The sequence below is a fragment of the Hydra viridissima genome, unplaced genomic scaffold (assembly GCF_058129835.1).
Source record: "Hydra viridissima isolate aposymbiotic clone 2 unplaced genomic scaffold, HvirCarnegie_v1 scaffold_2, whole genome shotgun sequence".
Taxonomy (NCBI): domain Eukaryota; kingdom Metazoa; phylum Cnidaria; class Hydrozoa; order Anthoathecata; family Hydridae; genus Hydra; species Hydra viridissima.
In genome coordinates this window covers 2,708,263-2,735,295 of record NW_028324301.1, presented here as the reverse complement: position 1 = coordinate 2,735,295, position 27,033 = coordinate 2,708,263, and the positions used below count along the sequence as shown (strand labels likewise).

General features: G+C 28.6%; 3 protein-coding genes and 1 long non-coding RNA gene across 8 annotated transcripts; 2 read left to right on the top strand and 2 right to left on the bottom strand.

The window, feature by feature from the left end:
• Nucleotides 1–2,395: 2,395 nt before the first annotated feature.
• On the top strand, nt 2,396–6,714 carry LOC149891549 (uncharacterized). The gene is made up of 4 exons (XR_016450275.1): nt 2,396–2,555; nt 2,753–2,840; nt 6,096–6,287; nt 6,371–6,714. It is a non-coding gene; the product is annotated as an uncharacterized LOC149891549 (long non-coding RNA).
• A 1,874-nt stretch (nt 6,715–8,588) lies between these two features.
• On the top strand, nt 8,589–22,321 carry LOC145183778 (pleckstrin homology domain-containing family G member 7-like). Its single transcript, XM_090080442.1, has 21 exons — nt 8,589–8,669; nt 8,992–9,125; nt 11,244–11,343; nt 11,509–11,684; nt 15,012–15,059; nt 15,510–15,692; nt 16,032–16,182; nt 16,451–16,501; nt 16,983–17,032; nt 18,692–18,805; nt 18,933–19,073; nt 19,564–19,659; nt 19,742–19,840; nt 19,946–20,056; nt 20,169–20,346; nt 20,482–20,597; nt 20,693–20,786; nt 20,862–20,938; nt 21,445–21,549; nt 21,643–21,691; nt 21,829–22,321. The coding sequence occupies exons 2-21, from the start codon at nt 8,994–8,996 to the stop codon at nt 22,023–22,025; spliced, it is 2,268 nt and encodes a 755-aa protein (XP_089936568.1). The 5' UTR covers nt 8,589–8,669; nt 8,992–8,993; the 3' UTR covers nt 22,026–22,321.
• Nucleotides 17,779–18,453, bottom strand: LOC145183960 (EF-hand calcium-binding domain-containing protein 9-like). The gene has a single exon (XM_080059476.2). The coding sequence runs from the start codon at nt 18,382–18,384 to the stop codon at nt 17,818–17,820; it is 567 nt and encodes a 188-aa protein (XP_079915602.2). The 5' UTR covers nt 18,385–18,453; the 3' UTR covers nt 17,779–17,817.
• A 95-nt stretch (nt 22,322–22,416) lies between the features above and the next one.
• LOC145183873 (WD repeat-containing protein 74-like) lies at nt 22,417–26,993 on the bottom strand. Of its 5 annotated transcripts, none has more exons than XM_090080456.1 (9): nt 26,935–26,993; nt 26,331–26,408; nt 26,053–26,162; nt 25,807–25,925; nt 25,384–25,444; nt 25,167–25,307; nt 23,058–23,459; nt 22,781–22,834; nt 22,417–22,604 (listed from the first exon to the last, which is right to left on the bottom strand). In XM_090080456.1, exons 2-9 carry the CDS (start codon nt 26,392–26,394, stop codon nt 22,461–22,463), a joined length of 1,095 nt encoding a protein of 364 aa, XP_089936582.1. In that variant the 5' UTR covers nt 26,395–26,408; nt 26,935–26,993; the 3' UTR covers nt 22,417–22,460. The 5 variants fall into 5 exon arrangements, with proteins under 5 accessions (XP_089936582.1, XP_089936585.1, XP_089936584.1 ...); XM_090080459.1 differs by having other exon boundaries at nt 26,744–26,960; XM_090080458.1 differs by having other exon boundaries at nt 26,697–26,941.
• Nucleotides 26,994–27,033: the final 40 nt, after the last annotated feature.

Sequence of the window (27,033 nt, the reverse complement as noted above, 5' to 3'; positions counted from 1 at the left end):
AGTTGTGTTAAGACATGTCATTTTGGACTTACTTTTTTTTTTTTACTTACTTAATTTTTTTCCTTTTTTAATCTTGTATTGTACAGGATGCAGCAGAACTGGCGCTACTCCACTTTCTCCCCCCCCCTAATTTTATGATTGATTCTGATAGAGAATTTTATGCTGATTAAGAATCGTATAAAAACATGGGTCTCAAAATCAACGGAAAGTGCTCTAATCTGATGTCGAAAGTACAAAAATATACCACAAATCGCTAATATTCGCCATCTTGAAAAGTGATTTTTTTTTGTTTAAAAGTTATCCTTTCAAAGTATCAACAGCCTGGTTTTTATTTTTTATATAAAAGATTTCGAATAAAAGAACAAAGAACCGGTGCGTTAAGTTTCATAATCAGGTGTATTGACCGCATTTTTTTTCTCTTACCAGGTAATGAAATTCAATGGCATTTACTCTTATCGCGTCAATTTGCTTCAACTGGATTCTTAGTTTGTTAGCTTGAGTGTCTTTTAAAACTTTTGTCAAATAAGTTGAAAAATTCTTTCATTGATTATATTTTACAATTCACTTTAAAACAAGATAAAAATTTTTTAATTATAAAAATAATTCTTTAAAACTATTGACTTTCTTTTAAAACTTCAAGTTAACCCCCCGTGAATTCATTTTCATTATGTTTGTCATATAAAAAGGAGTGCTTCAGGTTTAATATAGAATCGCTATCTATATTAAACCAGAAAAAATTCCTTATAGTAAAAACCAGGCTGGCAATGTTTTGCGGTTAAAAACAATATCAACCGTAAAGTTAGTGAATTCAAGATGGCGAATATTAGCGATTTGTGGTATATTTTTGTACTTTCAACATCAGATTAGAGCACTTTCCGTTGATTTTGAGACCCATGTTTTTATACGATTCTTAATCAGCATAAAATTCTCTATCAGAATCAATCATAAAATTAGGGGGGGGGGGGGGAGAAAGTGGAGTAGCGCCGCAGAACTTTGCTAACTTTTTAGAACATTTTTAAAATTGACTTTTCAAAGAACTAAAAAATTTTATTGATGGAATATTATTAAAATAGTATTTAAAGATATATGCTTTTCCAACCTTAACATAAATTAGGTCTCCTTTTTTTTTGAAATGCCTCAATCCTAGAATGGAAGGACTGGTAGGTACTGATTATATAGTCCCTTAACATTGAGTTCCAAGCATGGGTAATGGATGACTTTAGTAAAATGACACTTAAGTGGGCCTTTTTGTAAGCCTTATTCTTAATTACACTCTGCACACTGTAATCAAAGGGATTCAGGTCAGGGCTGGTCAGGGCTAAAAGACTTTAACCCAGAATAAGCCATATTGTCCTGAAGATGTTGTTGGTTTTTTCTGGACCCACGACAGGGTGTATTTTCCAGTTGAAAGATTTTATAGCCATCTGGGAATGTTTTTTCAGCCATGGCATAACATAATGTTTTAGTAACTTGATATACATATCAGAAGTAACTTTTTCTTTCTTGTTGGTGGACATTAGTATCATAAAGGATTAAGGGTGCTTGTATGACTCACAGGTGGTGCTCTGTCACTCTTCTGCTCTATGAATCTGTCATTTCACCAATTAATCACACAACCAACACTAAAAAGTTTTTTGTCTGAAAAAATTTTGACTGTTGACAAATCATGGCTTTTCAGCTTCTTGGTCACTCCAATCTCAAAGCTTTTAGCTTTTCTGTCAACAGTTGGACTTTTCCATGTGTTTTTAGAGTTCTGACTGTCCTCTCATCAACGTGGGACAGTTTTACTTTCTATCTTAGGACATAGGGTTTTTTTCAACATCCTTAATTAGCTTTTTGGTGAACTTTTTATAAACTTTTTTGTTTAATGGAACGGACATTTGGGCTCTCTCAGCACTGTCACATTTTTCCACTTTTTAAAATGTAGTTTTAGACTGTCCAGAAATATGATTCACTCCACTTGCAGACAAACTCATGTGAATCAAATTTTAAATTTTAGTTCTTTTGGCTTCCATTGTAAAACCTTTAACAAAAATTAATTCACAATTTTTATTCAAATCTAAGATGTTCATTGAATAACCAACTAAAACAAATTTCAGGAGTTTTTTTATTAACATCATGAAAACTAGCCCAAAAATTGGTCCATAAATCACTGTTGCACTTTGTAGTATCATATTGGATGCTGTAATACAAGAGTAAAAAATAAATTGGAAACAATGTTGTAGTTTCGCATAAAAAAGATCGTTTTTTAGTTGTGCGTAAACGCCGATGTATCTTTGTAAAATTCAACACAATTTATATACAAGTTAATTCCCTAGGTATTCACACATATCTTTTCACAAATACAATTATTTACAAGTAATGCTATAAGGCATTCACACATCTTTTCACACATACAATTATTTACAAGTAACGCTATAATGACATATCTTTTACACACAATTATTCACAAGTAACGCTATAATTACAAATGTCTTCTGTTGTTGCAACTGGAGGCTGAACTTCAAAACGTATACTATTATTAAGACATATTGCAATAGGTGTGCCAGAAAAAGGTATCTCTAATTGCCCTTTATGTCTATAAAGTCTTCATTAATTAAAATATCTAGTAAATTTGTTTTCTTTTTGTTTTGATACTTTTCTACATTTTATTATTGGCTAATTAGGCAAAGTATATATTTTTACCTTTTTTTTTTTTTTTTTTTTTTACAGAAAGATCTCTGTTTATAGGTTTTATATTTTTGTTTCCAAGGGAAAATAAAGAAAACAGAAAATTGAGGGAACTCCCCATTTTGGATAATGGAGTCTGGTGTTGCAAAGTCTTCCCCAATTAAAGTCTAGTATGATTATTTCCCAAATTAATTTTTCTTTTCTTTCATATATTTACATATATTTTCACTAAAACTGACAATTATATAGAAAGTTACAATAGATAATTTGAATGTTTTTTAAACTTCTCTGCATTTGCTATATAAATAAGCTACCACCATTATACATTTTATACATATGTCTTCCTACCAAATGAACCCCCAGAGTTCCCACAAATGTTCTATAAAATTTAGATTAGGAAATTGAATTGTAAATAAATTGGTTCATAATTCCTGTAATATGATGCATGGGACAGATTCCATAAGCTGAGAGGCAACCCCAATTCACAACAGATCTGCCTTTTCATTTGACTGTGGGAAGTTAGTATTGCAGATATTTTGTATACAATCTTGTAGCTATAGGTCATAGAATCTTGGTTCTGTCTGTTCAAATATCATATATTTAGACTTAATAATAGTAACTATAATAAGTTAAATAAATAGAAAATTTCATATTAAAAAGAAACAAAAGAACTAATATTTTAAAGACCTCTGCTGCATTGAAATGAAGCAATGAACCTAAGAGAACCTAAGCAGTAGGATTGATAATTAAAATAAACAAGCATATCCCTCCTAAAGCATCCATCTCACACTTGCTAAGGTCAAATATTTTTATACAAAATGTTCCCTTTGTCATCTATTGAGCTTGTTGATAAGCACTAGAGATTTACATGAGAACAGACACAATTTTCATCCTCACCTGAACTGCATATACATTTTTCTATGCCTGCCCACCACCACCCTTCCCCATCAATTTTATCCTTATCTTCATCCCTATCTTCATCTCTATCAGTAGTTTCTCTCTATCCAACTGCCACATCTAAAGTAATAATTTGTATATCTATAGTTACCTTTTCTATTAATACAAAATAAGAAGTACCAATATAGAAACAGGCTGTTTAGCCAAGGTTTTTACTTAGTATTGAATTTTTGAATCTTGTATTGTGTCACTATCTTCTTGCAGATGCCAATAAGACTAATGACTTCCAAAAAAACATGGAAGTCAAGTTTGATTTTTAAAGTAAGCTTTAACATTTGATCCATTATCAGTTACGTAAAAGTTATTATTTTACATTTTTGTCATTTCTTTAAGAATTTTCCTAATGTCAGATCTAATATTCACATCTACAACGTAATATTAAAATATTTACAAAACTTTTAAAATTTTCTGAAACTATTAAGTATAAAGAAATAAATGTTTTTGAAACCATCAAGTATAAAAGCAAATATATTTTTGAAATTTTCTCAAGCTCAAACCATCAAGTGAAAATTTTACATTAAAATTTACACTAAAGAGAATTTTCTAAATTCTAACCTGTATTTTTCTTTAATTGACCTTTTTCCTATAATGTATGAGCAAAACTTCCATTAGCTGCTGATATAGTGTAGAATAACTATGATAATATCATCAATAGAAATATTTCTGTGTTTCTATTGATGATATTATCATAGCTATATTTCCAATGGAAATTAACCTCTTTGCCAATTTTTCAAAATCAATAGTTTTTACAATTAAGAATGGTTGAATGTCAGTAATACACATTTTCAAAATTATATCAACTAGTTCACTTTTATCAGAAGTCTATATTTTTTTACACGCAAAGAACCTAGTTACTTTTTGGGGGTACTATTTCCACACAAATGATTTAATATGAACTTTCAAATCACTTGTACTATCTTCAGATTTCCATTTAAGCTCAGCTTTACTTTTTGAACAAATAAATTGCTCATTGAAAACAATGCTGACATTCACTTTTTAAAAATAAGTTTGCTGATTGTTAATTTTTTACTTTAATTTTCATTTGAAGCTTTTATTTATGGAAATCACTGCAAATCTTTTACACCTGCTGTAGTATTACCATGCTGTCATTAACCTGACAAACACTCTCTGTAATTATCTCTCTGTAGACTTATGCTAAGGTATTGTTGCAGGTTGTATATTAAAATATCCCATGTTGCCAGCCATGTTTAATCAGTTTTATTTAAATTCCTTCATTTATTTCATCAAAATCAATTGGATCAAACTTGGATTTACCTATAAACTCCATTTAGATTTCAGCCCACCAATCTCTGGACCTTTTGAAGCAAAAAAATGTTAAAAAAAGTATTTATATAGATTTTGCGTATATGGTGACAACAAGTAGGAAAGAGATTCAACTAACTTCTGATCTATTAAAGCTCTAGTTCTAACTGGCACCATCAGAGCACCAGATGTTTTTCCAGATATAACCATCACCATACAGTCACATTTGGTTCCATTTAGAAGCAAGCAGTTCCCATTAAAAAGTGCAAGTATAATATTTGGCTTTTTTGAATGTTTGCTGAATGTATTTCATTTGAGGCATTATAAGCATCCATCAACATTAAGTGGTATAACATCAACTCCTACTGGTGCAAGAGTTGGAGTAACCATTATCATAGCTTGATATGGAGTTGTCTTAGTCTTATCCATTACTTCATGGACCAGTGGGTTATACAGTGCTTGGAAACCAGCTTTTAAAATAATTGCAATTGATATTTTGGAATATTCAAGTTTTTCTTAAAATATTTTAGTCCGGGTTCATAATTTGATGTTGTAGGATCATCATTTGAAAAGCCATCTTAATTCACATCCAAGTCTATAGGAACTATAAAAACTACAGGTCCTGAATTTTTAGTTAAATCAGTTAGTGGTTACTAATATTTTATTGTATTTGGTAGCTGAATGTCTGTTTTTAAGTTTTACAATCTGATCAGTTTCCAGGTGGATAGACTTCAGCTTGGCAATGGTGTCAAGTTTTGCAGTTACATTATTTCACAGTATGAGATGCAGTACCATACTATCCATTTAACTTAATTAATTACATATATTATAAATTATTGCATGTATTATTGAACTAGATGTTATCATAATATATACTATTATATTGTAAATTATCATACTAAATATATAAATAATTAACAGTAAATGAACTTATCTCACCTTTGTAATGTTGTAAATTCTAGAATTTAAATTAGTTAATTATTTGTTGTTAAATTTTTAAAATAAAATCAGAAGCACACGTAGTATTATTTTTCTCGATTAAAAATTATCGTTTTCCAAGCATTCTGTACTTAAGTTAAAGTGAGGTTATTTTTTAGGATTTTGTCCACCACCACCCCCACCCCCCTTTGCCTTGTGCAGTATTGAAAAATGTTTAAAAAAATGAATAAAACTTGGTTTATCTAAAGTTTACATTTTATCTTAAGTGATCTAAATCTAAGAAGATTGGTAGTGCGAATTTGGTAGGCTGTAGCAGAAATTGAAGAAATTCTCTGTTGATCATTGTACTTCAAAATGGAAATTGAAACGTTGGTGACAAGCATGAACTTTAAAGAATCACCCGTAATGGCACAAGAACAAAGATGTCTTTTAAGAGCTCAAAAATAAAGTTATGCTTGGTGAGACCTTATTTTAAACAAAATACGCATAAAAATTCCGTTTGATTCCTTCCAAATTAAGTTTTTTGCGTTATTTATTTTAGATACTGTACAAGAAAGGTTTAGCGCTACCAAAAACGTTTTATTGCGCTCGGTTTCCCACGATTGATTTCGTTGAAACGAAAAGGAAGTTAAAAGGATGTTTGAAAATAGACGTATCGCAAACACATATTTTTAATATCTTTTTTCGTCCTACTATATTCGTTTTCTTTTCAACATAGATTTGGATTTAATATACGGAGAAGATATACTTGTAACGAGATTTCAAATACATCTTTTCGGCGTATATTAATTTCGTATTAAAATTAAGGCATATACTTTTATACGTTACCCTAGATAACTGCGCCTGAAAAAGAACTCAAGATCTTTTGTTGTGAAAAGAAAAGAACCCCCCCCCCCCCCTCACTGTGTTGAATACTCAGTGGAGTTAAATTAAAGTGACACAGAAGATACTGACTCTATGAAAAAAGATTATGACTCAAGAAGATGCAAACACTGTGTAGAAGAAGAAGTGTTTATTTTAGTTTGAATCTTTATTTTAAAGTTTTATTTCTTAAAACTAAAATTTAAAGTTAAATTTCTTAAAATTAAAAAAAAAATTGTTAAAAATTTGCCTTTTAGTTTTACCCCATTGATTTATAAAATTGTTTAGAAAATCAACATTTTTATATTTTTATTAAAGAAGCTTTTCTTTGTTTGTTTTTAACGAAGTTTTTACTTCATTTAAAGGTCTTCTAAATTTAAAATTTACTTTAGATTAACTTTAGATAGCTTTAGATTTTTTGCGGAAAACAAATGTAATTGTTTTTTTCCCTGAAAATGTTAAGAATTCTTTACGTGATTATAAAGCGTTTTCTGATGAGCAGGTTTTAAAACTTCATTTGTAGCTCGTTTATTTTTGAAACTCTTGTTTAATATAGTCTGAGCCGATAGATTGATTTATTTTTTCGTTTCATCATCTTTAGTTTTCAAATTTTAAAAACTAAAGAAATTTTGAAGATTTTAAGGAGATATGAAAAGTAAAAAAAAATCAAGGTGAATCTCTCCTATTCGAGAACAACATTTAGAAGCCTTAAAAATTTTATTCAACACGTGTTAAGTTTATTACGAGTTGATTTATCACTAAAACATTCGTTGTTAAAACAGAATGAAGCACAGTTCTTTGTAATTTTATAAAATGTTATGTAACGCTACTAAATTAGTAACAATTTTCGTACTGAAGCTCCGTGGCAAGATTTTATTTTGATATATTATTTGACAGCAGAAAAAGTAGATGAATTTTGATATATGATTGAAACGTAGCAATAAGTGTAGCTATGTACACGATGTGATGAACACTTGCATGGAGAAAAACAGTGTTAATAAAGGTTATCGTTTTAAGAAATTTGACAATAACAGTTTTACAAATTTAATTTCTTGGCAAAACATTTTCATTTAAATCATGACGATCTATACTTTGGCAAGATATGGAAGGAAAGAAAAAAATGTATTGACCTCCATTAGTTTAACCCTTTCATGCGCTGGGTTGTTTTATAACAACAAATTATACTAGGCTTCCCCAATTCAAAGGTGCATTCTAACCGATTGAAAACAATATTATTCTAAAAATGAGAGTTGAAAAAGGCTGTCATAGTACCGCTGTCATTTTGTAGATGATTTTTTATGGATTATGTTAGTTATGGAAAAATAATTGGTGCATGAAAGGTTAACATAACCTACGTACGTTTATACATGCATGTGTATGTATATATGTATGTATGTGCGTATGTATATATTAATATGTGTAGGTGTGGGTATACTTACGTATATTCACATTTCGATTAAAAAATTTTGCCCGAAACTAAATTGACGTCAGTTCCTACGCTTAAATTTGTTTGGTTTTTTCATACTTTTTACTGATTCAGAACCTTAAAGATTAAAATGTAGGCGGAAGCAAGTTCTCATATTGCCTGAATGAAAAAAGAAAACACATCGTTAAAAAATCAACATGTTTAAAAAAAAATACTCTAAACAAGTTTTTTTGTGATTGAAATTTTTGAAAATGTCTTATTTTTTTATTTTTTTTTGGTGTAAAAATTGCGAACAATTACTTACATGAAATAGAATTCTCATTAAACTGAGTTTTTTCCTAACCAGAGGGGTTGTTAAGGAAGTACAAAGAATTACAATTGTAAGAAGTACTAATCATTAATTAATTAATCATTACGTTAATTCTGTGTCTATTTTACAAAAAAAAAGTCTTCGATTTTTGCATTCGATTGTTTTATATTTTGCTTCAATTGCTAAAACAAATAAACAGGGCGGCTTATCTGCGATTTACCATTAGAAATTCAGTACTTACCAGTGAGACTAGTGAATTTGTGTCTTTTTTTATAGTATAAGTTCTTTTCATTTAAAATAAGAAAATTGAAATTTGATATAGTAAGAAACATCTTTTAAATTTGGAACATCGCTAGAATGTTTTAAAAATTAAATTTTTGTTTATACAGTTTATTTGTCTTTTTAAGTGTTGACGTAAAAAAAAAAGTTTTTTTTCGTAAATTTATACAAAGATTTTTCAAATGTAAAATAATGAACATCTTGAAGTATGAAAGTTACAGAAAGAAGCTCATAAGGAATATTTTTAAAATATTTTTATAGATATTTATCACGATTTAAATTTAAGCTATGGAGATCATGAGAGTGGCGGTGGAGAACGAGATGAAAAGTTCAGATCTTGCTGAAGAAGAAAACGCCGAGAAATTTTTAGCAAAAAACTCAAACGAAATGTTTACGGCATTACCAAAGCCGTTAATTTGGGTGAGATTTTGTAATACAAATTCAAATTATATATCATTAAAAAAACTTGACTTTAGAAACGTTGTTGACTAAAAACTTGATTTAAGTTTTGAATATTTTTTTAATTTAATGCCCAACTTAGGTTATTTAAACGTTGTGACTTTTTTTAACTTTGAAGATGTGGAAGTGGTGAAATTTAATTTGCAGACTGAGGCATTTCTGTTTTTTTCGTTAATGTCGAATAATGATAAAAAAACTTCAAACATTTACATCAGTCTTTGAAATTGTTTTAATATTCCAAGTTTTGTTAAAATTGCATATTTTATGCGTTTAAAACAGCAAAGTTTTTAATGTAAGAAATTTATTTGCGTGCATAAATTTTTTATTTTTGAAAGTAAATTTAAAGGATTCAATGGTACTATTACGTAATCTTGAATATTTGGATAAAATATTCAAGATAATAGGCTGAAAACTTTTTTTTTGAGGTTTGCACGCCATAACAAATATTTTAGTGGAATTTTTTAACTTGGTCTATTATAAGTTTTTCTAAATTCAATTACTTTAAAAGATTGGTAACGAACTTTGCAGTCTATTCTTTATTATTCGCTATTAACAGAAAAAGCAAATGCCGAAGATTATTGCAGACACAAAACGTCACTTAGAGACGTCATTTAAACGTTAAATGGTGTTGTTTATTCCAAACGATACAGTTGAATTCTTGTGGTAGAAAAATCAGGGAAAAAATCTCATAGAAAACATAGATCAAATATTGCAATTTTAAAAATACTCGAGCTTTTACGTTTAGGAAATATTTTCTTTCTAAAACCGTAAACAAAATTTTGGTTATTGGTTTTTCCCTTTTTATAGCTATGTACAATTTTTATTAAAATCAAGCAAAAGTAACAGTTTACAATCGAGCAAAAGTAACACCCTATTATGCACTACATACTTAAATATATTGTATTAATTTACGGATAAATTGCAAAGTATTTTTCAATTTTTAATGAGTTTCGTTCCCGTACAACTGCACAGTAACAGATTACTTATGTCGTATTTCCATTTCTTCAAAACCCTGTTTATATTTCTTTAAAAGAATGATTCTCAAGTAAGATGTAAGGATTATCAACTGCGGTTTTAAAAATAATTTACAATTGAAAGTATTAATAATAATAAAGTAAGATGAATTTTATTTCAAAAACTTAATTTTTTTAAATAAATCTTTTAATATTGGTGTCGTTGTTGTCGTTGTTGTCGTTGTTGTCGTTGATGTTGTTGCTTGCATTGGTGGTAACGATAGCGTTTTTTTTTTAAAAAAAAAAAAAAAAGATTAAAAGGACTTTTTAAGCTCCGCCTGTTACTAAATGTCTGCATTTGTGTAAACATATTTTATTTGATAACTTATGGCTAGCACTAACTAAAACAATTTCTATAAGAATTTCTTAGAATGCCACTGTTTACAACACAACAGAAGCATTCTAAATTTAGTTAAATGCGTAAAAGTTTAACCTAAATATAAAAAAAACGAAGTAATAATTTGTGTAAATTTATGAAAAGCGTGCTCTTGTTATTTCCATCAGCAAAATTGAAACAAAAAGTAAAAAATAATTGTAAGTTTAATAAAAAGTTTTATTGTAAGCCAAAAAAAAATAAAATAAAATTCCCTTAGATAAACTCAATCATTCGAAAACGAACGTGCTGCTCGTGACCTCGTTAAACCTTTCATAAAAGTGAGGCCAATACTCTTAAGAACTGTTTAGGTTAATGCACATTTTAAAAAAATTTAAGTTTAACATATAATTATGATAATTATGGCAATGATGATAGAGAGGATATAGATAAGTTCAATTAAGTTTCAGGAAGTCAATAAGAATCGTAGTTCATTTTTAAACTAATGTTCAATTCAATAGAAAGCCTTATTCAATATATTTGCTTTCAGATTTAAACACCAAAGTTGCCAATTTAGTTTTTAAAGTTTATATTCACATTTTTACATTTGATATTCGCTTAAACTTTAAACACCGTTGAAAAAGAACATTTTATGTTTATGAATAAAACTTTATTATTGTTGGGTTTATGAAATTTTAATGACTTCCTTCCTTTGGAATATCAACGGTTTTCTTTTTCTTTTACTACTTGTAGGACAGCAGCGGGAACATACTGTTCAATGAAGACTCTAAGACTTTGAGCCGTAGTTCCTCTACTAGATCTGTTCAGCACACTTCTAACTTCATGACCGAATGTAAACTTGTTGTTTTTTTTTATAGAATAAAATTCTGCATAAAATATTAGAGTAACATTTCACGCAAAGTTTTGAAGTAAATGATTTCCTCCCCATAAGCGTTTCCCTTAACATTTTTTGTGTTATTCTTGATATCGGCATTTAACCGTTGTAAAAACGCTTTAGATCGTGTAGTACGAGATGCACGTTTTCAAAGAAGTCTTTTTGGGAGAAAAAAATCAGCATCATTCAGCGAGCAGAGAATAAATGCAGAACTAAGATACAACCTATTAGGCAAAACTGAGAACAGAGATAGGTCAAGGAGTGGTAATCTTCCTGTTAGTAACCAGAAAAGTGAAGAAGTAAGAGTTTTTCGAAATCGTTATTGTCAATATTTTAAAATCAACTCATTTATTGTTCTCTGTAACCAAACCTTCTACTAAATGATATTCGTATTCATAATATAAGTATACTTCATTTTCTTTTCGTAAACAACGGTTTTTTTAGCATTTCTAAATATTAAAGTCTCAAACGTTTATATTTCATTCTCCAAGGGATTTATACGTTTTTATTGCCCTATATTCAATCGTTACAAACTCTTTTGGACAAAAAAATTCTAAAAATTTCAAAATCTGTCTTTACGATAGCACTAATAATAACCATAGAAACATGAGCAAAAAATTTAGTATAGCAATTACAAAAGTTTTTAATCGAAATCCTCTCAATATTATAATTTTGTTTCAGACGTTACTAAGTGAAATCTAACTGTTTAGCGAGCGTTGCTATGTAAAATCTAGTTCAAATTAAATTTTAACGCTCTGAAGAAAGCGATTGAAATTTTGAATTATTAAAAAAAACTGTTTGTATCTGATTTTTTGATTCGACCAGTCTTTACAGAAAAATTCTTATATTAAACAGTTTTGTACAATTTATTTATATTTTTATGAGCAAAAGGATAAGATTTTAGTGCTTTAGTGATTTTTTTTTTTTTTTTCGTTAACGAAGAAGTTCAAAAGACGTTTATTCATTCATAAAATAGTTCATCTTTTTTTTTTTCGACCTAACGTGGAGTGACAGCGAAATAACGACAAGTGATCTTTGTTTAAATTGATTTATGATTATTTTTATGCGATTAAATAGTTTTGCGTTCACCGCTGTTAAACTGTCTTGGGAATCTAGAAACATTTGCTATTCGTAAAAAGGGTGATTTTTGTTTCGCGGTTTTAATCACATTTCGATTTTTTCAGTTTGTTCTGTTTCTAGATTCTTAAAAAGGATGCAAAAATTTTCTCTAATGCACGCGAACTTTTTTCTAAAACATTTTTCCTATTTGAAAAGGTTTTTCGTTATTTTGGATGAATAGATTCTTTAGTAAAAAAATCTTTCGCATGAAGAACAAAACCATTATTTCGAAGATTATTCCTCCTGCGTTTTTGAATAAGATCTTTGTTCGTAAATACTTTTTTTAAGATTATAAGAAAGGAAATGTTCGTGTTTACCTTGGAGAAATTGGACAAATAATTATTGGCCCGATTTTAAAACTTTTTTTCTACTGTTTGTTTTCGTTTCACATTTGGATTAATCAAAGATTGCAAAGTAATCCATTCTCTGTAGTTTGGAAAGTTTGAAAAAATTATTGTAGAATCCCAACAAAAATAGAAAGCAGTAGGTAACACAATCTGTTGGAACCAAACGAATAATATTGATCGCTGTTTGGTTTAAGTAATATAGTCACTCCATCTTATATAAACTTATACAACGTTATTTTAAGGTTGGTACAATTTTTTTTTAAGGTAGGAGTTTTTATCTTTTTTATTAGAGTTGATAAAAGTTTTTATTAGAGTTGAATATTTAAGAAATTTTTTTTAAGCGAGTGCCCGTATTTTCATTTTTTATCTTTTTGTTAATTTTGCTATTGAACTTTTTGTAATTTGAATGCTGTATCCTCAAAGGGAAACCGCAATCCAATTTAATTTTTTAATGTTTTTGTAAAATAATTTTAAAACTGCATTTTGTTGAAAACCAATCCCGGTTACGGTTTAAAACATAAACAACCAAAATCAAGTGAATTAACTAAAAATAACTATAGTTGCACCTATATGTCTAATTTTATTAAATAAATAGGCAATTATTGCTTTGACAGCCAACCTTTAATCTCTTAAATTCGCTAACTTTTAATTTTGAATTTCCTCTTTAAAAAAATTTCTTTCCCCGGATTTACTAAAAGTTTTGATTTATTTTTCAAAATGATCAGAGAAAGAGGTGAAAATGATCAGATAAGGGGCTAAATATCATTTAATAACTTCTCAACGATTTGGAACAATAACAATTTCTCGTGCATTTTTTAAATTTGTGATTAGTTTTTTCTCGTGGTTTTTGTTTTTTTGCAAGTGTAACCATGTTAGTACTCAGAAATAGAAGTCATAATAAGTAGGGTTAAACTAAAATATTTGTTTCTTACTATTACGCATGTAAAGAATTTGCGTGAAAATTTTCTCGCGATATTAAAAAGAACTTTTATTTCAATCACAAATTAAATGCGGAGGAAAAAAAAGTTTACAATGCAGCATAATAATAAGATAACTTTCATAATTTTTAAAAAAGAATATATTACATATATATGAGTATAGTTATATGCTAAAACTACTTTTAACTAAAGCTAAAGTCCTATGATTTTTCGAAATGTTAAAGCTAAAATGCAAACGATCGAAATGAAGCCATAACGTTTTAAATACCCACAGTAAAGATCTATTTTTAATAGTTTGCATGAAACTATAAACAAGATTTTATATAGAACTATATCTACCGGATCTTTTATTTTATATACAAAGAAAAAATGTGTATATATCGTCATGTTTCTACATCATAATCTCTATAATGCAAAAACAGTCATTATAAAATGGATATTAATTATCTTATTGATATATAGTTTATATTCTTAAAATAAATTTTTATTGCCTGCTGTATTATCAGAGAAAGAAGATTGATACAATATTTTTGTACTTTTCTGACTATTTTTTAAAACTGGTATCGAAATCTTTTTGTCTTAAAAGAAGCCCCCCCCCCCCCCTCTCCCTTATTGGTTTTTAGGTAAATAAATAAAAATAGCTGTATAATTTTACACGCAACCCAAAATAACACATTGTAATATAGTTTCATATAGTGTAATATATAAACAATTCACCTCATAAGAAAAATTTTACTATCAAAATATTTAGAGTTATGTAAAACTTAAATATCCCGACAATATCTAAGAATGCATAATATGGTAGTGTATGGTAGTATGTGGTAGTGTATGGTAGTGTATGGGTAAAAGAATGCACAACAGATTTGGGAAACTATGGGTAAATTTATTGCAGCATTTTTTTATATTCATTTGACATGACTTATGGATATTAATGTTATCAATATAAAGCGTTAGATCCACTATTAACATGTGTTATTTACAGTCATAAGATTTTTTACAGTCATAAGATTACATATATTCATTTGATTACGTTTGCGATTTTTACAAAAATATTAAAACTATGAACCTACTTCACAGACCTCTAATAGGATAGGATTTTCTTTTGAACTTTTAAATGATAATAATGGTTGAAAATAATGTTTCTCTCTGTCGAAAAAACCTATTTTCCTATGCATTCAGATCTAAGAAAAATTAGTAATATAGATAATCTTTTAACTTTTAGATGTCGAAACTCAAAAACCCTGATTCAACTGATGGCTCATACGAAGAGGTTTGTTTTCTTTATGTGTATATTTCTTGAAATCTGTCGAATAAAAATAAACTCGTGAAAATAAATTAAAAAACGTAGTAAAAACATCAGAAAATAAATATAACAAATATTTAAAAATATAACAAACATTTGAAAGTATAACAAACATTTGAAAATATAATTAACATTTGAAAATATAACTAACATTTAAAATTATAACTAACATTTGAAAATATAATTAACATTTGAAAATATAACAAATACTTAAAAATACAATTAATGCTTGAAAATACAATTAATACTGGAATCAGACTGAAGTTGAGACACGCACAAACTTCACTAACCATAAATCAGTTGATTTTCTCTTCACAATTTAAAAAAACTTTCTTTATGTTCATATCGTAGACATTCAGTTTTATGCGCCTACCAACGTTAAAAAAAATTCTTATTCAAAAATACTTGTTTTCATAGCTTTCCAGAAAATTCATAGACACACAATCAAATGGTCATCATGCAAATGGTCAAAACGAACTGAAAGATAAATTAATACTGCAGTTAAATGGTCTTAAAGAAAGTAACGTCTCCTCTGTAACAAATTCAGCACCGACTACTCCAGGACAGTTAGTTGCACCTCCTGCACTTGACAAATTAGCGGTATTTTTTCCAAACTCTACAAACACTGTAATGGTTCCTTTAGTAAAATTTCAAGCATTTAATTTATGAACGTACTAGTCTTTGCAATATAATATAAGAGTGCCTTCGTTACTGCATATATTACTGAAGCATCTTAAATGCATCATTAAAGTATTTTAGTTGCATCTAAGACATCTTATTATGACATCTAAGTCACTATTTTGATGAAAGTTAGGGGTATTTTAAGCGCGTATCATATTTCTTTGAAAAATACATAATTGTTATAAAAGCAATTAATTTAATAATTCTTTAATGCATTATGCATAGTTATACTTATTCATATTTCTTCATTTTTCACAGGGGGAAACAGATGAGGATGCTAAGGTTCGAAAGGAAGCTTTAATTGCAAGAGATCGAACACGGAACTCTACAGTAGTTCAAATTCCAAGTGCAAGCATACAAATGGACCTTCATACTTTGTATCTGGACCGAATTAACCAGCAAAATAAAGGTATTTCTGATTACAGACAGCTAGTTTCATTGCGGTTTTTGAAAATAGTTTTTGAGGGGTAAATAAATGAAATAAACAATCGAATACTACACGGAACAATTGAAAACGAGAAACCAAATTTCCAACTGCAGAATTCCAATTGCAGATTTCGAAAAGGGTTCTTTTTTGAAAATGTCTTAATATTTCAAATCTGATCAACGATCAGTTTGTTTAAAAATGTGGAATTTCTTTATACTCTGACTTTATTAGATTTATTAATTTTATTTAGGAACTCCAGGATCACCTAAATCAAGAAGTGCAGCAATCATTACAGACGAAGGTGAAATTTTTTCAAAATTTCTGTTTCCTAAAAAAAATATTGTTTTAACAATGAAAATCAAAACTATAATTTGTATAACAAGTTCTTCAACCATTTATTTTTCTCTATGTCTGGTTTTTGTCTTTTTTTTTTTGTTTGTTATTGTTTTCTTTTTCTTTTTTAATTCAAACCTTTAGTTCAAACCAAAACTTCAAGTTTGATAACTTTAATGCAAAATTTTCAGATGTTTATAGCTTAGAAAATTTTATTTCGTGTTGAACACGAAAACGACATATTTTGACTAAACAGAGGTCTACTGAACAGATTATTGACAGAAACTCTTTTATGTGTTAAGATATTTTAAAAATAGACTGAATGTTCTAAAATAAAAATGCCACTCAAGCAAGTATTTGGTAATAGTATTTTGTGCGTCATTGAAATAGCGCTTTGATATTTTAACACGATTAAAACAAATTTTAAATTCTCGACGAAATATTCTTAGAAAACCAAAAGAAGAACGGTGGAACGTTTGCATTAATAAAGCAAAAGCTGGTATGTTGATTTTTTATCAATAATTTTTTTACTAAATTTTATAAATAACCTGTATTAATTGGTAAAAATTTTCTTCAGCTTTTACATCCAAAATGGTTTCCAACGAGTTAGCCACCATCTTTTTTTTATATTTACGTTCTGAGTGCGACGACGGCTGGTTTAAGATAAATAATCGTTTTTTTTTACTTTGGTGCTAATGTCTTAAGAAAACATCAATTAAGAAAGATTTTCTTTTTATTGATCATTTTTTTTATTGATCATTTTAATTGTTAATCAAGGATGATTAATACTGTTAAAATCTTGTCCAAGGATGCGCCTCTATGCAGGCCTGCATAAGTAGGGACTGTTGTTATTAGCCTTAATATTCTGTAATGAAACAACTATAATTACTTTCAGTATTTCATTAAACATTGCAAAAACTATTTCTACTAGTATTATGGGGGTAAATGGTTGAGTTTTGTCAATAAAAGTTCTAAACAGAAGAAACCAAACTTTTAACACAAAGAATTTGTTTTAATCCAGAAGAATTTTACAAAAAATCGAACGATAAAAAAAAAAAGGTTATTACAGTTATTATTTCTCTACTTTTAACAAACATTAAAAACTAAAAAGATATTGATTCAAACTGGTGGGTTTCGTGGTACTAATTTCTCTACTTCAGATACAAGCAGGATATTTCCATTTTTTCAAATTTGAATGGTTTTTAAAAAGGTTCTGAAGCTATTTAACAAAAATTACAACAAAAATAAAAATCAAAAGAAATCATTTTTTCATTAAGTTTGTTTTTAAATTATACTACAAACGCTTGCGTCTTTTTTGTCAGAGGTGTCAGCTTTTGGCTGCCGGTCAATACATTCCATTGCAAACATTTTAAATTCGGTATAATCTAGAAGTTGATCACCTGAAACATCGAATTCGTGAAATATCTGGCGAATGGCTCTTCGTTGCATGTTGAATAAAAATCCAAAGTTTTCAAACTCTTCTGCAGATATATTTCCTGAACAATCTTTATCTAACAAATCAAAGACAGTTCGCGAGTGCCTGTAAATAAAACTTTTCTCTTCTCCGTCTTGTGTGGCAATAAGAATGCATACAAATAAATAAAACTCGTTAAAATCTATTGAACCCGAACGGTCAACATCAAATAAATCAAACACCTTATAAATGCGCGTTTCTGATAAATCTGAAACTGATTTTGCAAAAGCACAGAATTGCACATCATTAAGCGCAAGCTCTTCGTGTATGTCCAACAACTTAAAAAGATCGTAGATTACTTTCACGCCTCTCCCACTTAGCAAACTATAAGTTTTATCCAAATGTAGGAGATTTAAGAAGCTTGATTTAATCTTCATCTTGATTATATCGGTTTTAAGATTCGGTTCCAAAGCTATGAAACCATTCTAAAGAATCGTTTTTTACACTATCGTGTGCTCTTAACATTTTTTCTCTTCTTAAGAACTTCTAAATCGCGTGTGGCATGAAAATCCACTTGATCATTTTGAGATAAATACCAATTTTGAAATTTTATTGTTATTCATATTCTAAAACGAAAAAAAATAAAAAATCCTTTTCCTTTTACAAACATTTATTTGTATACTTTTGATTATTTCAGTTTTTATAGAAGATTTTTAAAAAGTATTTTCATTTGGTTTATTTTAGAAAAGAGAGGACTCTTTGTCAGGAAACAATGAGGTTGATGACTTTAGAGGTCTGCTCGCACACATACGCAGTAACCTTTGCGAGACGAGTGAACACGATCTCTCTGTTTATAAAGTAAATATTCCAAATCGTTTTTATTGGCACAAAAAAAAAATTTAATCCAGATTAAAAATATGTTATTTTGATACATTAATATGACTGGACATAAAATATTCCAATAACAAAGACTGTTACTTTAAAGGGTAGCCACTGGTCAACGGTCAATAGTGGAAATGTTGTTAGCAGTAATGAGCAAGTTGATAATGAGCGATTTGAAGCACTATGGGAGTTATTTTATGCTGAAATTACGTACCTTATGGACCACCTTATTGTTTTGAATGATGTAAGCCTCTAAAACGGTTATGTATCCAACTCCGTACTTTTAAGTGAAGCCGATTTGTTTGACATTTTAGCCTTATTCAACAAGGTTTAGTTATAAACAAATAAGACTTTTTGGCAGTATTCAATATGGCTGCTTTAAAAACAAATCGGCTACAAAAACGAAATATTATTGAGTTTGATATATACATCTAGCGCTATATACTATCAAAATTATTTTTTAAACTAATTGCATTAGTTTGAATTTCTGTTGTCTGGAAGATTATAGTTTTAATCAGTTTCTTTAACCTTGGTTTATAAGCAGGCTCAAATAAACTGATTTATGCTGATAATATAAGCATGCATATTATGTGAATAAGAAAAGTAATCCAAACAGAACTTATGTAGTACTTACATTTCTTACACCTGTATTATGTCTTGGGCGTGAAACAGTCTTTAGTATTTAAACAAGAGTAAAACATTTTTCAGTTGTTGTACAAAAAAAATTTCATTAGGTTTTTGCAAAGCAACTTCAGCACGCTAAAAGCTTTGGATTTCTTACTGAAGTTAACGAAAGCACATTATTCGCAAACTTAGACTCGCTCATCGACGTAAGGAAATTAAATGTTCTTTAGTAAACTATTCCCATAACTGTTTTCTTTAAAAAATAAAAGCATCAATTTTTTGATTTAGGTAACTTCAGAATTTGCAAGGCGCTTAATCAAAATATTCCAAGATTGTCAATCAGTTCTTACAACAAGTACAAAGAACATAGTAGAAACGTTTAAGGAGGTGTATAAACAGTTAGCTATGTTTAACAAACTTCTTTTAAGCAATTAGTTATGTTGCAAAAATACGAAAACACTATCATAACAACTATAAATATATATATTTTAGTTTGACAAGCTTCTTACACCACAATATAACGAGTATTGTTTAAACTACCAAAAAGCGAAAAGTCATTTGGAGGTTTTAAAAAGGAGTGAAATGTTTATAGTATTTGTGAAGGTAGATCTCTTCTAACCTTTTTTCTTCATTTTTGCATTTTGTATGTTTGGCATAATAATTCGCTAACTTTTTTTTGCATAATAAATCTTTAAATATGCTCTCCGTTTTTTAGTGGTGTGAGCAAGATGTAAGATGCCAAAGACTTCGTTTGGAAGACTTTTTGGTTGCACCGCTACAGCATTTAACTAAATATCCGCTCCTTTTAAAAGCGATACGTAAAAGAACACCAAACCATGACAAAAACACTTTCCTCTTAACAACGACCATTATAAATATAGAAAACTCGATAAGTAAGTATTGTTTATGGAAGAAATTTCTTCTTCGAAAAGTACAGACAAAGAATAAAGCTGAAAACCTTTCTTTTGTTTACTTCAGTTGTTAAACTTAAAGTTAAACTTACTAATTTATAGCATTATTACATTTAGAATCGATAGAGAAAAAATATTCTGCCTTAGTAAACTTGCAAAGAATTCAAGAAATCCATGAATCTCTGGCGTGGCCCGTCATTGTAGACGTTGATAAAACCTGTTATTTACCTGAAGTAAGAAAATTACTTTTTTACTCCCCCTTTTTCCTAAAAAATGTTTATCTATTTTTTTTTTTTCTATAAAAGTAAATGCTGAAAAACCTTTTTAGTCTGTTAAAAATATTCTTGCAAACAGTCATTGTGGAGATATAATGATGAACCCTAACCGTGTGCTACTTCAAGAAGGAACTCTTACTTTAGCTGGTAATTGTTCTAGTTCTAACCATGAAAAAGCATTTCACTGTTATAATCTTTCTAACAACTGCCTTTATTTTATAGATAACAATAAAACAGAATTTTACACGTTCCTTTTCGACGATATGCTGATGTTCACAAAGTTTAGAAAAAAGAATAAGGTGATTTTCAAAAGTTTTATTGTTTATGTTAGTAAGTAACCTTACTTTGTGACTTTCAGCAAGTTTTTATAAAGAAGCTCCTTGAATTAATGATGAGTGTCTCGTACACTGCAAGATGAAGTTTGCAGCCAAGTCCCGTGATAGAGCTAGGCTCGGGGCCAGCAGCAAAAGTTATTAATTTTATTGGGGCGGGGTAGGTTAAGCAAAGTTAAAACCCCCACTTAAGCAGTAGCTCGGGGTGTCAAAATCTTGTGCTCGACCCTGGTAGTAGGCATAGGTTTTAATTTACCTATTACTATCTTATTTTAGGTTTATTCATACTACTATAAAATAGTAGTATGATTAAAGTACTATTTAATTGTAGTTTGGAATAAATTAGTGTTCCAGTTTTGCACATACACAACATGCTGCAAGGGACAAAGTTTGGTTATATATTTATTTGTCTTATTAGGTCCCTAGCATTTCAATTGCAGCTACCTTAATCTATTTATTTTTAAATTTGTAAGAGACGAAGCGGGAGTGCATCTGAAGAACTTAGATCTACTGATATGTCCAAGAGAAGGATTGCAGCTTGGGAAACGATTAGTGCCCAATATACTGTTTATAAACAGGTGAATTGTAAGAACCTATGAGGTTTAACCTGGCAAAATAAATACATTTTTTAATTTTTATTTCTTATCATTTTATCTGTATTTTTTTTTCAGCCAATACCATTAGATCGCCTGCGTTTATATAACTGTGATGAACAGTCACGTGAGTATTATAATTGTTGCACAAGAAGCTTCGACTAAATTTTTTCAAAGCTAAATTTTCGACTTCGACTATATTTTTTTAAAATGAGAAAGCAAATAGTTTAAGTTATCTCTTATGAATTTTTATGAACATTTTAGTACCTGTAAAAAATGCATTCTGCATCTTACACTACAATCGCTATCATCAGCCGGTTTCAGCTTATACTTTATTAGCATCATCGCCAGAAGAAAAGAAGAATTGGATGAAAAATATAGAAGAGGCCGCCGATAGAGCTAACATAGAAATCGCCAACTCTACTAAAGAGCATTCTTCAGATGAAGAGTATATGCTATGACAAATACTTTTAAAAACGATAAAAACACCCTCTTTTTCTAGAGATCTAAACACAGTTAATTGCGGAACATGTTTTTAAAAAAAGAACGTAAAAAAATGGCGATTTATAATTTTTTAACAGAAATGTAGATTTTACTATAAGAGCAGCCTCTAAGGTCAGGTATCTTCAGTAGGAGTAAAATGAAATTGTAGTTTTGTAAATATGTATGAAAATTGTTTATATATTTTTACACAAGTATTTTATAAATTTATTCGTTATAGAAAACCAATATTATTGAAAAAAAATAAAATTTTACATGCGCAGACATTTTTAAATTTTGGTATCTGAACCCGGCAGGCATTTTTTTTTTTTTACTTAAGTTAAAATAGAAAAAAAGAAAAACGAAGAAAAATGTTTTTTATCGGATCATAACTAATGATATCAAAAATAAAAAAATTATTTCTTTTTTGCTTTTTTCTTTTTATTCCCAGAATCTTTGGTTAGTTTAATTGGCTCCATAGAACTCCATATTTTTTCCTCCTCTTCAATATCCACCTCATCTTCTGCTTCTCGTTTTTCTCCAAGAACTATTGCTGAAACCTGTGAATAATGTGAAACTCGCATTTTTAACACTTTTTTTTAAAGCGATTTTATTACGCAATTTATTTTGAAAAAGACAACTGTTTTTTTAAAAAAGGAAAATTAATAAAAGAATAGAAAGTTAATATCATATCAAGGCTGGGTGGAGTTTTTAAATTCAAAGATGATTATTTTACCTGTATTTGTAAAGAATTCATAACCATGCAGTTTATTGATGACTTTGTGTAAATCTATAAACATGATGTTAAACTTTTTTTATATGAGTAAATGAACTCAATCAAATGCCAGTTAAATATAAACATGTTTATTTAATACTGTTAAAATTTGCATCTTAAAAACTTATCTAAACAATCCATGTAAACTCTAAAAATGGATGCATTGAGAAAAAAAGATTGTTAGCAAACCAACATTTTATTTTAAAAACATTTTTTGTAAATAAAAAAAAAATCACACCTTTTTAATTAGTTTTCTAGAATTAGCGTCATATATTTTTAAAAATCTATCCAAGCCACAAGCAGCTATAATTGGTTGTGATGGGTGATGCACTATACTGCGAATACTACCAGCGTTTCCTTTAAAAGCCCCAACTTGTTTATTACTCCTCAAATCCAATTCTCCCATAAAACCAGCACTGTTTCCAACTATTAAAGATGTATTATTTGGTTTTAAAGCTAAAGCAGTAATAGGGTGTTCATGCCAGTTGGTGGTTATAACAGGTCTACGTTTGTCACGCCGATCATATATGCGTACAGTATGGTGGCCTGAGGCAACAGCTATTTTGTTAGAGTCTTTTTTGAAAAATTCTATTGCAGAAATCCATACAGGCATTCGAAGATTTAAAAAATCATTTTTTACCTAAAACAATAAACATAAAAATTTTTTATAATTGGTTAAAAATACATACGTACATACATACATACACACATACATACATACATACATACATACATACATACATACATACATACATACATACATACATACATACATACATACATACATAAATTACTGCTCATATTTATTCGAATGAAAGAGATTTCTTTTATTTTTGTAAAACTGTAATATTGGTAAATCATGGTCATATAGATATACATGGATAGACGATTCAAGTAAAGAAATGCAGGAAAAAGATTATATATTTAACACTATGTTTTCATATTATCTTAAGTAGGTGTTTAGGGTCTGTTTACCTAAATATACAAATAAACCATGATAACTTCAGTGGTTTTGACAAATGTTCATTTTAAGGTTACAGAGATTAAGAAAGATAAGCATTTAATTATTCATTATTACATTAAGTATTACATTTCAAAAGGTTAATTTATGGTATAGTTTTGCTAGAGTGAAATTCAATAATTTTAATTTTGTCATTTTTATTAAGGTTGATATTTTTTACTTAAAAATGGCAAGAAAATGCAAATTATCAGTAGAAACACAATCAGCAATAATTACTTTGAAGGACCATTGCTAAAAAATTTAAAATTTATACTTCAATGGTATGGAATATCATAAAAAAGAAGGAAGAAACTCAAAATGTAGTCAATTGGAAATGATTAGGATGCCAGCAAATTACCTCTGCTATTGCAAACAGAAGAATTGCTACCACTGGTAAAAGAAATAAACTATTAACTGCCCAAGAAATTGCAAACAGTATTAATAGTTCTCAAGAAAATCCAATATCTGTGAAAATAATGAAGCAGGGCTTGGTGGTAGAATAGCCACAAGGAAACCACTACTTTAGCTTCAAAAAAAGAAAAGAAGACTAGTAAGCAAAACAACATGAAAAATTAACTTATGACTGGAAATGTGTTCTTTGGACAAACAATTCAATGTTTGAAATTCTCTGTTTAAAGAGAAGAGTATTTGTTAAAAAAAAAAGTTAGCAAACAAATAATGAAACAGTATGTTAGTGCTAACTGTAAAACATAGAGGAAGTAGTGTCATGATATTGGGATGTTTTGTGGCAATAATACTGCTGATATTATTAAAAATGACAAAGAAGTGTATTTGGGCATTTTAAAAAATCATGACAATCTTTGAGGAAGTTGGAGAACCATCCATTTTTCAAGAAGATAATGACCCAAAGCATTTCTAAAAACTTTGTATGGATTATATAAGTGAATTAGAAAATGGTAAAATAATTGAAAAAACGAATTGGCTTCCCCAATCACCTAATCTTTCCTCTATTGAACTTTTATGGGATGAATTAGAGAAAAAAATGACAAAAAGTTAATGCCCAAGAGTGAAAGACATTTGCGTGGGAAAAACAATTAAATGACATAAAATAAGCTTCCAAAAACTGGAACATTTGTTATGCAGAATGTCATGAATATGCAAAGGGATTGTCACTAAAAGTGGATGAGAGCAAGTCAAAAATTAAATATATCAATTTATTTTTCATGTAACTTTAATAAATAGTGATAGAGCATATATTTCAAGTTATTTTCTTTTTTAATTTCTCCCCTCATTTGTAAGTAAAACATTAAAAAGTAGTGTCATTAAAATAATTAAGGATAGTAGTGAACATTACAGCTATATATACAGAGAGAATTTAAATCTTACATTTTTTGCAACAAATATAGGTTTCTCCATATTATCAATTTGATAAACCTTAACATCATTTTCTATTCCACCAGTTGCAAATATATCAGATGAACTACTTGGTACCATGCATTTAACATCAGGGCCAACATCTTTTTCAAACTATTTAAAAAATCAATTTATATATCATTTAATTTTTTTATAAAAAAACAAAAATCCTTTAAATTATAATACTCACAGTAACAGCCTCATCTTTCCAATGCTGTAATTTTCCACTTTCAGTACAAGAAACAAGAGAGCTAAAAGATTAAGAGAATGCTTAAAAAATTCATTTTTAAATGAAGCATTTTGGTTGAACTTAGATTTCTTATAAAAGTTAATCTTATTATTCTTTTTTCTTGAACTTCTAACAATAGAAATTGAAAATATTTAAAAGTTTATAGGCATACTAACTACAACAGTCTTCCATGTGGAAGCAAATAATGACTGTCTACATGGAATATAATTATATAAATATAATACAGAATATATTTTAGAAAAAATAGAAATGAGTCTAATATTTTGCTAAAACAAAAGAATGATTATTTTTGCCCATCTTTATATATAAAACATAAATCTGCTTTCAACTTATACTGTTTTAAAAAAAGCCTAATAAACTTACCCATCTTCCATGCTGATAATACCCCTGATTGGTGATTGATAGCTTTTGAATGAACAAGTATAATGACAGGTTGTGCAATCGAATGTCTTAATAACACCATTTTGAAGTCCAACATGTAACTTAAACACAAATCGTTCAAAATTTCTAAGAAAATGAATGAAATTTAATACTTCATTTCTGGGTGAAAAATATTGCACAATAAACTTTTTTTTTCTTAACTAAACTAAACAAAAATTAGCAGCTTACAGAATTTTGTTTTTCACCTTTCTGCCAAACCATGCATGACATACTTTGAGCTTTATCCAAAGTTTTTACATCACCATAATTTACAAAGCAATCTTTTGCAAGAATGACACCTAAAAAAGTGATTTCAAAGTTTAAATTATATCATATTCACGAAACAAAATGATATTAAATATAATCTGATGTTTATCAACAGAATATTATAAAATGCTAAAATTGTTATCAAACTGCTTTTTCTAAAACAAAAATCAAAAAAAAAATCAAAAAAAAAAAATTAATACCTTTTATCAAACCAAGGTCACTACCTAACCATAAATCATACATTTTATTTTCTGTTGTTGACATCAGCACATCCAGTCCTATGCATATAAATATGTATGTATGTATGTATGTATGTATGTATGTATGTATGTATGTATGTATGTATGTATGTATGTATGTATGTATGTATGTATGTATGTATGCATGTATGTATGTGTGTATGTATGTGTGTGTATGTAATATATGTGTATATATATATATATATATATATATATATATATATATATATATATATATATATATATATATATATATATATATATATATATATACACACACACACACACATTAGAAGTTAGTGCGTTATTACTTTAATAAAGTTTTACAAGCTGTTAAAACTCATCATAAGATTCTTTGTATTTGCTTTGTAAACCTTTAAAGATCGTAGATTTTTTTGTAAACCTTTAAACATCGTAGATTTTTTTTACTGATACAGAAATTTGTTTTTATTTATAGAAAAGATTAGATTTTCAGTTTCCAGGCAAGGTTTTTTTAAAAAATTCTCGAGAACTTCATCTTTTGATTAATTCTAAACTTTAAGTGATTGTTCTGAAAGTAGCTTACTCCTTGTGATTGTAAGCGTTGCAATTACTTGCTTTTTCAACACGCGCTTTAAATTATTTTAAATAACTTTTTTCAAATTTGGCGTGAGATTTAAAAATT

Bases quoted from the DNA above. Each gene is read 5' to 3' on its own strand.
- LOC145183778 (XM_090080442.1), top strand. From the start codon at position 8,994: ATGGAGATCATGAGAGTGGCGGTGGAGAACGAGATGAAAAGTTCAGAT. The intron at 11,685-15,011 runs GTAAGAGTTTTT...TTTAACTTTTAG, and splicing joins GTAACCAGAAAAGTGAAGAA to ATGTCGAAACTCAAAAACCC. The intron at 20,057-20,168 runs GTAGATCTCTTC...TCCGTTTTTTAG, and splicing joins TGTTTATAGTATTTGTGAAG to TGGTGTGAGCAAGATGTAAG.
- LOC145183960 (XM_080059476.2), bottom strand. From the start codon at position 18,384: ATGAAGATTAAATCAAGCTTCTTAAATCTCCTACATTTGGATAAAACT.
- LOC145183873 (XM_090080456.1), bottom strand. From the start codon at position 26,394: ATGTCAACAACAGAAAATAAAATGTATGATTTATGGTTAGGTAGTGAC. The intron at 22,835-23,057 runs GTGTGATTTTTT...TCATGTTTATAG, and splicing joins CTAGAAAACTAATTAAAAAG to ATTTACACAAAGTCATCAAT. The intron at 22,605-22,780 runs GTAAAATAATCA...CATTATTCACAG, and splicing joins TGAATTCTTTACAAATACAG to GTTTCAGCAATAGTTCTTGG.